The sequence below is a fragment of the Equus asinus genome, chromosome 21 (assembly GCF_041296235.1).
Source record: "Equus asinus isolate D_3611 breed Donkey chromosome 21, EquAss-T2T_v2, whole genome shotgun sequence".
NCBI classification, from domain to species: domain Eukaryota; kingdom Metazoa; phylum Chordata; class Mammalia; order Perissodactyla; family Equidae; genus Equus; species Equus asinus.
Genome location: NC_091810.1, coordinates 95,110,001 through 95,121,695, shown reverse-complemented (window position 1 = coordinate 95,121,695; position 11,695 = coordinate 95,110,001). Strand labels below are relative to the sequence as shown.

The 11,695-nt window shown below is 43.7% G+C and overlaps 1 protein-coding gene across 1 annotated transcript in view; it reads left to right on the top strand.

Moving 5' to 3' along the window:
* Nucleotides 1-1,550: 1,550 nt before the first annotated feature.
* Nucleotides 1,551-11,695, top strand: part of CLRN1 (clarin 1) — a 37,626-nt gene continuing 27,481 nt past the window's right edge. Inside the window, exon 1 of the mRNA XM_044755107.2 lies at nt 1,551-1,945. Within this exon, the coding sequence (XP_044611042.1) occupies nt 1,693-1,945 (253 nt within the window). The 5' untranslated portion in view covers nt 1,551-1,692. The remainder of the gene's footprint in view (nt 1,946-11,695) is intronic.

Below are 11,695 nucleotides of genomic sequence, written 5' to 3'. Positions count from 1 at the left end.
ACACGTGCTTTTGACCAATTGGTAAAGTCCTACTTGCAATGTCTGTGCTCTCCAAGCACCCAAGGTGTGAAACTAATAATGGGCTGCTCTGCCCTTGTTAACCCAGCCCCACCCAACATGAAGAGCTTGTCATCTCTTCAAGGTCAAGGTTGGCTTAGAATAACACGCAACTGTTTATAACACGTAAACCTCAGAATTAAAAGACCTGAGTTTGAATCCAGCTCCTCTACTCTCTTAGGCAAGTTGCCAAGCCTCAGTTTCCTTATCTGTAAAATGGGGATACCATCATCATCTTCACCACCATCATCATCTTCACCACCACAATCTTCACCACCATCATCATCTTCTTCATCATCACTTTTTATGGTAATTGTGAGAATTAAATAAGATAATTTGGGTAAAATATTTAGCAAGGTGCCTGACATGCTAAGTTCTAACTACAAGTTAAGAAATTTTGTTCTCGAAGTTAAGAATTCTTTGTAGGTCACAGCCTAGCACAATAACAAAGCATTCGATAGATGTTTTACGTAAATTTCAGTAAACTCGTAAACACACACACACACAGGCCAGTCCTGTATCTGTTTGCAGAAGGAGGAACCTCATTGGAAGTGCAGAATTAAAAAGCTGTCACTGAATCCTGAACTTTAGTTTTCAGATCTTGACAATTTCACAAACTCACTTCGCTACTTCACCTTGCTCATGACTGTGGCTCTGGTCTCCCTTACCCATTACCTCTGCTGGGCCCCTGGCTTTTCTGGGCGAATTCTTAGAGCCACCCGTCTGACCACAGTTCCTTCTCCCCACAGCAACGCCCTTGTCTTCTTCACAGATTCTGGCACTTCTTGGACCCAGAACCACACGTCCCTGCTATTGTCCTGAAGCAGCCAAATGTTGTAAAGGAAGGCATGTAGAAATCTAGATATTTGCACCTGCATCTCCATATTCTTGTGCACCAGGAAAAATTGGAATCAAATTCTCTATTGACACATTGATTCTAAATCATAGATCTGGGAGAAAAGGAGTGAGGAGGACACCGTTGGGGTTGGTCTAGGGCGCTTTGTATCTGTGCAAAACCCAATTCAGTTCATATTTTATCCTCCTACAGTTAACACTTGTCAGAATCAATTAATACCAATAAATAGACCAGTTCTTCCTATCTCTGCCAAGATTCCTCTTCTCCCCGCATCAGAAAATGAAACACAAAAATAAAAACAGATCAATAAACGAACTTCTCAAGTTGCTGAAAATTTACCATAGGAGCCAAGCCTGTTTCTGAAAGTTTCAACTCACCCAATCAGACAACAGGCTGAGGGAGGGGTTGGGGGGCATTTATCAAGTTACGGGAAGGGCTGCATCTGTTACCTTAGACCTCTGTTACCAAGAGACACAAGAGGAGACACTCAAGGCAGTTTGAGGGTTTTATTTTACAGATTCTTAGTCCAAAGATTTCAAGTTAGAGAGAAGAAGCCGCTGAAAACAAGTGAAGCCAGTAAGCGTGGTGAAAAAGCCCCCATCCTGGCATTCTACTGACATTTAACCTGGCGGGAACCACCGTCCACGGCGAAGTTGGCCTTTCATCTGGGATCCGTCCGCTCAGCTTCAGGAATAAATGCAGTCAAAGGGGCAGTCGCTTCCCGTCACTCACAAAGGTCTTGTTTTTGAACCTCACCCTCTCAAAAGCCGTTTCTCATCATGCCAAACCAACAGAAAAAAGTGATTTTTTGCATGGCCGGGGTGTTAAGCTTCGTTTGTGCCCTGGGAGTTGTGACGGCTCTGGGGACACCATTGTGGATCAAAGCCACCTTCCTCTGCAAAACAGGGGCTCTGCTCGTCAACGCCTCGGGGCAGGAGCTGGACAAGTTCATGGGCGAGATGCAGTATGGGCTTTTCCACGGAGCGGGCGTGAGGCAGTGTGGGCTAGGAGCGAGGCCCTTTCGGTTCTCATGTAAGTAACAATTGCATTTGAATTATTTAATCCTTCAGGCACCCTCTTCCAAGTGTCGTGAGGAATTATTTTTAAGAGCCTTGCACTGTCTATTGCAGGAATTTTTAAACAGGTGTGAACCATTTGAAATACCTAGGACTCTTCTGAGTAATTTCTTCTTTCTAGTTTTTTTAATTTTGTTTTTATTTTATTAATTGTTTCATCCTCGCCATTTTTATTATGACAACATATTACTATGTTGAGTTACTATGGAATTAAACTTTTTGAAAAGACAAGCAATAAAAGTTCTTCTTAAATATTAATATTTACGTAAGAAATTATGGGGTCTTTTTAAAAAGGGGGGCTTGGAGAAACAGAAGAGCTGGAAGAGAGGATCTTTGTCTTGTTCTTTAAAAAGGACCAGTGTCACGCGCTCCTTCACCAGTTCTGGCTGCTTTTCCTCCGTGCCCATGACCTGCTTCCCTGTCTGCCCCCCATCATCCCTGCTAGGACCTTTGCTGCTGATAAATATTCTTTGTTTTTATTTTTTTTTAACCAATTTGGAATCACTTGTCTATAGAAATTTAAAAGGATCTGCTGTGCTGACTGGGAAAGAAATAGACGCCCATTTAGGATAGAAAATTTGAACCTGATTGGCCTTCAAATCATGTAGAGAATGAATATGAGACAGATTTTTCTGTCATGATTTTTGTGAAATGGAAGTGTTATCCGCAGTATTTATAACCTGTTTATCTTAAGAAGAGAATTTTTAAAAAATTACCATGTGAATAGGCAACTCATTAAATGAAAATTAATAAGAAGTCATTTGTTATATCTCTCACAACACACATTCAGAAATTATTACTATTTCAAAAGGGCTGGTTTGGAACAATCTTATGAAGACACAGCCAGTAAATTACTGCACAAATCACTCTTCAGGAAAGAAGGTTACCAATTGAGGCATTTAAAATGAATTATTATTTTGCCTGGGTGTTTTTTTTCTCCAGCATAGGTAGAAGGCTAAATTAATTGAATTTATTATTAACATATGCAGTGTCTAATTAAATTTCAGCACTAGTCTATTTATATTTCTGCAAGATTCCTTATATCTTCTTAGCAGTCATTGGACACCAACCTTCAACTCACAGAGGTTATTAAGTGATATGAATTTTCACAGGGCTCCAGAAAATTCCCCAGAATTCGTCTTCAGCTTTCAAGAAATTATCATCCACTAGATTTGATGAAGTGGATACCGAGTCTTTTCACTGACTGGTTTTAGTTCATTAAGGTAATGGGGCTGTTAAGAGTTGCTTAGCTTTCCTTGGGGGAAAAAAACAACAAAGCAGAATATCATGTGATTTGCAACTGTATTAAAAAATAAAAAAGGAGAAAAGATGAGTGAAATGATTTAACCATGAGTCATTGGCAGCTAAAGCATGAGTAAAGCTTCTCACAAATGAATTTAAACAAAAGCGGGGAATGTACAGTGAATTTTCTGGAGCCTTTGCATTTTCTGCAGGGAAATGGTGATTAACTTTACTCATCCCCTAGGATGTGTTTCAAAACAATCATGCGTCTTCTGAAGACTTACTGGACACTGAGTGCTGTGCGTACTTTGTCTCGTTTGGTCCTCGCACGGCCGCATTCCACTGCGGTGCAGTGAATGGTTTCCACGGCTGGGTCTCAGGCTGGCCTGTCTCTGATGGAGTTGTTCTAATCAGGTGTCCTGCCCTTTGCTTTCTGTGAGGACTCAGAACCGGTGGGGTTTAGACAACACCCTCACCCGTCTCACAGAATTGCGTCAGTCCCCGCGGTACTCTGACATTTCCCCCAGCCGAGCGAAGGAAATCTGACGTTGGCTTGTTTGTTTTGTGGTGGTCAGAACCCTCTCTATACGTTATCCTCAACGTGTTAATGCCTCACCCATTTCTATGAGGCCCAGTGAGCAGACTTACAGCTTAACTTTCTTCTGCCTAAACATCAAAGCATCTGCTAATGGAGCGTGGGAGAAAGATGGGAAAACTGTGGAAAAAATAGATCCAATGGATTCCCTAAAAAGCATCATGTCACTTAAATAAAGACCCCTCTCCGTGTTAAAAACTTTCTAACGAATGTGCCTTTAGGACACTTGCTTCCTCTAAGGTGACACCCCGATTGCCATAGAGCTTCGTGGTCCTCATATCCCCGTGCAGAACGCCCTCCGCCTGTCAGCGATGTTCCATCCACACATCCTTGAGGGAGGAGAGTCCTCTGACCTCCTTCCTGTGGAAAAGTATAGCCCTGTTCCTATGAAAAAGTAAGAGGCTCAGCCCTGTCTTCTCAATAAAGGCCTCCTTCAAGCAAAATCCAGAGCCTCCGAGGAGCTCGGGGTGGACGACACTTTTCTGCTTCTTCCAGAGCCAACTTTATGATTAGAGCACAACTCGTTTCCCAGAACTTCCCCCTTTCTCATTATCCCTTCAGAAAGTTAGGAAGAAAACATTGGGATTTGCAGAAACTTCCCAGTGCAGGAGGAATGGAAAAGGCAGCACATCGAAGGGTCAGTCACCTCGTGGCCAATTTTCTTCATGTAGTCGTGTCACCATCAGTTAATAGGAATTTCTATTTCAATTCTGTTGGCTTGCTAAATGCTACCTTGCTTACCAAGCTTTTCATTTAGATCAGCGTTGGCCAAGAGATATATAATGCAAACCACAGATGCAAGCCACATATGTAATTTTAAATGTTCTAGTGGTCATATCAGAAAAAAATCAAAAAGGAGACAGGTGAAATCAATCTTAATGACACGTTTTCTTTAACGCAAGACATCCAGAATACTGTCATTTTAACATGTAGTCATTAATAAAAAATCATTGAGATACTTTACCTTCTATTTTTCTGTGCTGTCTCTGAAATCTAGTGTGTGTTTTATACTTACAGCACATCTCCTTCCAGACTAGCCACATTTCAAGTGCTCACCAGCCATTTCAATGCAGCTAATAGCTGTCATGCTGGACAGTGCAAATTTAGATGGAGATTTACTCAGGATAAATTGGGCGTTGATGGTGTCCATATTCTAAATGAATTTTTGCTTGGTTCTGCTGTACAAGTTTACATGTGTTATTTTTATGTGCAACGTATGTGTCACTTTTAAAACCCAGATATATGGTACAACATGAGGATGAAGAATGGACCAGAAAAGTAGTTAGGCAACATTGTCATGTTCGTTCCTATTAAAAGTTCCCTATTGCCCACTCTATCACTTTTAATTATAACAAGAGCCCTCCCTGCCAGGATGCACAGTTATGCTGGGGAAGCTTCTGCTTCGTTTACTCTGGCTGCTTTTCATCCGTTTATGGGTCAGTGGTTCCTTTTCTAGAGGTCACGAGCATTTGTACCTAGCACACAATTGCATTCGTTATAATGAAGGACTATTTTCCTTTCAAGGCAGCACAACTGGTGGGCTTAATTTTTCCTGATACGTCACCTGTAGAATTTTAATGATGATGTTTAAACTCTTAATGTAGCCATCAACACAAAAACTGCCAGTTTCGAGCTCGGTGTGTGTGGGTGTGCTTCTGTTTTGGAAGTTTGAAACACTGCAGAGCAGCATCAAAATATGATCCCCAAGAATCATATGGTATCAATCATTCCTAGATATGCTGATCTATTCGTTGCCAAGACAGTTCAATGAGCTGGTACAAACGTATGGAATATTTTTTTTTGAAATGTGAAAATAAAATTTAACTGATCGTGTATCACTGCTTGCGACTTTAGACATACTTTTAAAGGCATTTTAATTTGGACCTTATGATTGAAAACTTGTAAAAAGCTTCACAGAGATTTAGCTTACTTCATATTTTAGAAAAGCAGAGTTTCTTTACCAAATGAGGCATATGACCTAGATTGCAGAGAGGATGTTGGAACTACTTCTGTGAGCAAGCAGGTGGCTTCTCGAACATATTTTGCAGTAGAATAGTTGGGACTCAGGGCTCTGACCACTACTGAGCATTGGCGCTCTATCTCCAGGGTCTCCTGCAAGTGCGACTCCTGCCTCCTGCTGACCCCACCTGCCCCAGCTGACCTACTGCTTACCATCCTGCACACCCTCCATCTCTCCCGTCGCCCTGCCTACCCATGGCAGAGCTGTAGGGTCTTTGATGAACCTCCTCCTCATAACACTGCCTGTCTCCCCCTCCCTTGGTGCACGGTCCAGTGGCGGGAGGGGGACGGAAGCCATTTGCACTATTGTACCTAGCATGCATGGGCCCCTCTGCCTTTTAGCTCAAGGCCCTATTGTCTAGTCTCATTCACCCATGAAAACAGTCCAGCAAATAGAGATTTTGTTTTCCTCCCATTGAAAAAAAGTGATTAGTGGGATAGAAGATAGTCATGTCTAAGAAGCACTAGTGTGGAGGGAAAACCTTCAACTTCTTTCGGCCAAATAATTGTTTCCTTCTTTGTCCTTCCTAGACCTTGATGTTCACTCTATCGTTTCAAATCACCTTATATTATAAGTATTTGAGAATGCGCACTTCTCTGCAAGGAGATCCTGAGCCCCAAGAAGGCAGGGGCTGCGTATCATTCACCCTAGCACTCCCTCAAACCAGGGCCCAGCACAGTGCATGTCACAAAGAGGTGCTTAACAGATGTTTGTAAACTGATGCTCTTGAGATGATGCAACCTGGGTTGAGGCAGGTGTTGGCCACTCACTGGGGATTAGACCTTGAGCAAATAATGTCACCAAGTTGGTTTCCAGTTCTTTTATCTGTAAAATGGGAGGTGAACCTGGGTGATCTCTGACATCTCTTCCAGTTCAAACGCTCTGTGAACTACACAGTGAGGGGCTGGCTCTTCTAGATAAGGTCCTTCCAGCTGTAAAATTGCATGGCTTCGGTAACCTCATTGCTTATAGACTCCTCTGACAGATTTTGGCTGCTGTCATTAGAAGTATTTATCAGGACCCAAACAAATTTTATCAAAGTGAATGCTTCTTTTCTTCCTCGTTGTAACATTTTATTTTTTGTGTAGAAAATTGCAGCCTAAGAAGGAGAAAGCAAAGACTGGGATGTTTTAGAATTCCAAAGGAGACGGGTTAGTGGGTTGCAGAGAGCAGGAGCAGCCACAAACACCCCAACAATCTAGACGGTATTGTCGAGAAAGCAAAAAAGGCAGAAGGTCGAAGACGGTGAGAGGCCGACTTCCTCCTTCCTCTGTTTCTCCTGGCAACTCCTCTTCCATCCTCCCGAAAATTCTCCTCGTTCCTGAATCTGATTTCTTAAACTGATAATGGGAAGAAGTCAGGAATGACCAGTATGTTCAACACTCCAAGGGGAGTCTTTACCCAAAGGAGGCACTTAAGCAGAAATTGTCCTCGAATGGATGAAAAAAATAGGGGGAAAATGCTTTTGAGGAATGGAGCGTCTGGTTCCCCTTGCCTAGTCCAGGAAAAGAGCATTTCTTTCTCCCTCCTCCCTGACGACTACCCTTACTAGAAAAAAATCCACAGAATTGGCTTTGTTTGACAGTTATAATTTTGCATATGCGTGTGCGGGCACACTCACGTGCACACACCCACCCCTTCCTTCCCTTTAAATTGCCCTCCCCTAACAGCCAGAGAAGTCATGGAGCCCGGCTTTCCTGAGACACAAAGCAGAGCTGAGAGGGCTGCTCAAAAGCTCTGCGCGGCAGGACCTATGGGGGCTTCTGGAACTTAGCACTGGGGTGTGAACCTTACCTGTTGGAGGGTGACTCCACGTTTGTTCTCACAATCTGCTGCTCCGCTCCCTTTTCTAAACTGAGGGTGACTCGTCTTCCCGAGGACTTTCAGACAAGCCAGGAGAAAAAATGCTGATTTCAGCTGCTCACTGGCTGCCTCATTTTGCATCTATTATCTCCAACCTTTACAGGGGAGATGTTATGATGCCGTTCCTCCCGAACAGATACGGAAACTGGAAACTCAGAGAGGTCACAAACATTTCCCAAAGTCACAGAGTTCGTAGATCGCAGACCTGGGATTGAAATCCAGATGCTCACTCCTCTGCCGCGTTCTGACTCCTTACGATATGCGAAAAGGATACAAAGAGATGAAGAACATGTAACAGCAGGCTTCAGTTTCACCATCTATTTAAAAAGTGACGTTGGTACTTCACACGAGCTGGTTCTCGAATATCTGTGTAATGGTCCTTGGCCTTAAGACTTGAATTCATTCACTGCCTCTTCGTTTCACATTTCAGTGGCCCTGATGTTGAAGCCCCAACCTTTGACCTTTGAAGGTGAAATAGTCAAGCCAAGCCTGCTTAATAATCTAGGTTGAGCAGGTCCCATGCTTATGGCTAATCTTTGGGTTACGTAATTATATTACCTTGACATTGATCGTTTCTGTTGAAGGCAGAGCTGTCTGGTTGCACACGTGTTTAGCTGACTTAAGAGCACTGCCAAGGAAAATCTTCACGGTGCGATCTCCCACGTTTGTTTCTTTGACTACGACAATTACCTCGCCGCACCAATGACCATAGCGGCAGCCTCTTTCCTGGGGTGACACAAACAGTTTCCAAACAGAGACAGGGACAAAAAGAAAAGCAGGTACACAGCATGTGATTGACTTCCAAAACCGATATTTCATTAAGAGCCAATGGGACAAAATTAGAGCACAAATTAAAATCTCATTTGTTAAAAAAATGCAAAATAAAAACTCATTTTTATCCCTGAAATGTTTCAGGGATTTCATAAAGTTAAAGGCATATTTTCTTAAAACAAAACATCTACCTTAGATGATGACAAATGTGCCTTTCATCTAGTCGTGCAGCTGGACACGCGGACTGGTTGCGGTGTGATAGACTTTTATTACAGGTTTGATAGAACCCACGAACAGCAGACGGTACCTGGCAGGCTAATTTATGCAGGATTCGTATTCGCTCCCTCTCAGCATGTTGTAACAGTGGCAAAACCATTCTTGGGAGTTATTACCCCAACATAATCATACCCTGTGGATTAGGAGCAGTTAAATGGGGTCTGTTATCAGAGACACATATGCGACAAAGCAGCTGTCGTCCCTAAGCCACCATGGGTGATTAAGGCTCACCGATGGGGCTGCCTCCAAACAGGCTTGAGTCCAGTAGATACGCTTCAGCCAGGAGAAATTCAGGCGGGACTGAGAAAATTGTATTTTAAATGGTCCCATCATACCATCAAGTCTCCTCGTTTGAAGTGCCGGGGTCATGGATTTCATTCTCCCTGACCGGGCAGCCATCAGAAGCCTGGCTCAATACCTGGGTGTGCGATTACGGGTGATATTAAAACAGATGCATGCCTCGAGCTCATGTCAGGGAATGTCTTTTACTGGATTTTCATAATGACCGGCTGCAGATGGGCTGAGGGGAAAGTCAGATCAAGAGCAATTCTGTAAAAGAAAGAAATCTTCTCTCTTATTCTCTTTCAAGAAAATGAATAGCTGAGCAGAAAGGGGCCAAACACAACTTTTCTTTTTACATCCTTTTATGTGAAGGACAAGTTGAGAAGGAAACCAGCACCTCTGAAGCTACCGCTATGGCTTTAATCTGAGAAAAAGTGGCTGCACCGTTGCTGACATCATTATCAGAGGCCACCTTTGTTTGGAGGGCGTCACAGATGGTGGTGCCTGCATTTTACATCTGGCTAGATGAAGGCGCAAAGGGCGGATGGGGTCTGAACCGTTAGATCGGTGGTCTGTAACCCTTGCTGCGTTTTAGAACCCCCCAGGGAGTTGGTACAACTGCCGAGGCCAAGACTCCACCCCGGACTAGTTGACTCAGGGTCTCCGGAGGCGGGGCCTGAGCGTTGAAATGGTTTAGAAGCTCCCCAGGGATTCTGATGTGCAGCCTGATGGAGGACAAGACAGGTGGAGTCAGGTGAGGCCAAGAGTCAGGAGCCCTCATGTGAGGGATGGATGGGCCGGGCCCCAGGAGGAGCGCAGGGCCAGGAGCAGCAGTTAGCTCTGTTTCCACACAGCCAGGAGGTTGTCTGGTCAAATCCCAGCTGGGATCCTTGGCTTCCATTCCTTTAGCTGCTTATTTCCGTGAAGGGGCTCACACTTTATCACACCCACCTGGTCACAGAGGGAATGACTGGCCTAGTGGACAAGTTTGCAGTCAGAAGATGAACACCCTTGGCTCGAAGCCACAGAGGCTTCCCCTCCCTTCCAAATCTGCTCACCTGTTACCGGAGCCTGCTCTCCACCTGGTCAGGGTAAAGCAGCCTGCTCTCCACCTGGTCAGGGTAAAGCAGCCAGCTCTGCCCTGGACAGGAAGCCTTCAGCCATCCAGCCCTGCCTGCCACTGAGTCAGGGAGGCTGCCTAATTTGGCGGAACTTGGTGGGAAATCTAAGCCTCGTTCTCCAGCACTTTACGGGAAATGAAGCTAACATGTTGGCCTCCATCTGCCTGTCTCCTATGTTAGGGTCTCCTCCTTCCACAGAGACTATCGGGGGCCTCTTTAGAGGTGTGCCATCAGCTCAAACATCACTTTAGACGAGTCATTACAGAGAATGTCCAAGAAATTGCACAAGGGAAATAGAAGCGAGAATGGGAACACTATATCAGGCACTGAGGAAAGCGTGTGACAGGTATCAAATAAGTAATTAACTATAAATCCAGAGTTCCTGGATTATTTACAGCAGTAGTCAGCCACCTGGTCAGTAAAAAAAAGTAAAAATCTGAGCTACAAGGTAGAAAGTTCGCCTGATTCCGTATAATCTACGGACTACAAGCAGGGAATCTTTGGTCCCCAGTATGGATGCCCAATAACTCCCACTCACCCCAGTGATTGGTCCTGAGACTTGGCAATGCAGACATTGCCCCTGAATTGAGTTCTTGTATCTCCCACTCCTCTCAGCGAAAATGCAACTCTCCTGCCACTATCATCACGTTAAAAAGTATTTAAGCAATTACTTAAAATTTACAAAGAGCTTTCACATAAATGATGTCACTTGTGTCTCTCAAAAGTCCTTTAACTTATTTCTATTACCACCCACACTTATAGATAAGGGAGCCAAGGTACACAGAGGCCCACATGAGCAGTAAATGGCAAAACCAAATTAGTCCCAAACTTCCCCAACTCCAAAAGCTATGCTTTTCCCAAGCTGCCATGCTGCCTTTCAGTTGTGGCCCGGCTGTCTGTCTCTGGTCCCACCAGCTCCCCCACCCTGCTTGCTTGGTGGTGAGTGATGTTCTAACAACCTAATACACTTGGTTAATGCCGAAACATAGCTTTAGTCTGGATTTACTAATTCCTATTTTAAGAATTGTAGGATAAAAGATATGACTGTTAGACCAGAATCAGTAATAGATGAAAGGAGAACAAAGTTTCAGGATAAAATATAACAGAAGAGCCCAGCAGAGAGAAATAAAATAAACTTTAAGGCAACTGAAATGGAAACCATACATTTGGAGATATCAAATGAAACATGGATTAATGGCAAGCGATAAAGGAACACACTTAGCAGTTAGTAAAAACAAATAGTTCAGTATCTTATTCTTAGTACCCTCCAACGATCTATTGAAAACAGCATGACTTTACATGTAAGACACAAATTCTTTGTAAGTTAGAGTACATGTGCCCTCCTCCCCCCTGAAAAAAAAAAAAAGATCACTGGGTGCCTGCTATGTGCCTAAACGTTCTTCTAGACTCTGAGCACGTGAAGGCAATGTTCACAAACAACTAAGAATCTGGCAGAAGTGTGTTTAAAGAACCATCTCCTCGGAAGAGCTATGCAGGTACCTCAGTCAAGATGGGGTAGGTCATGTTTAAATAACA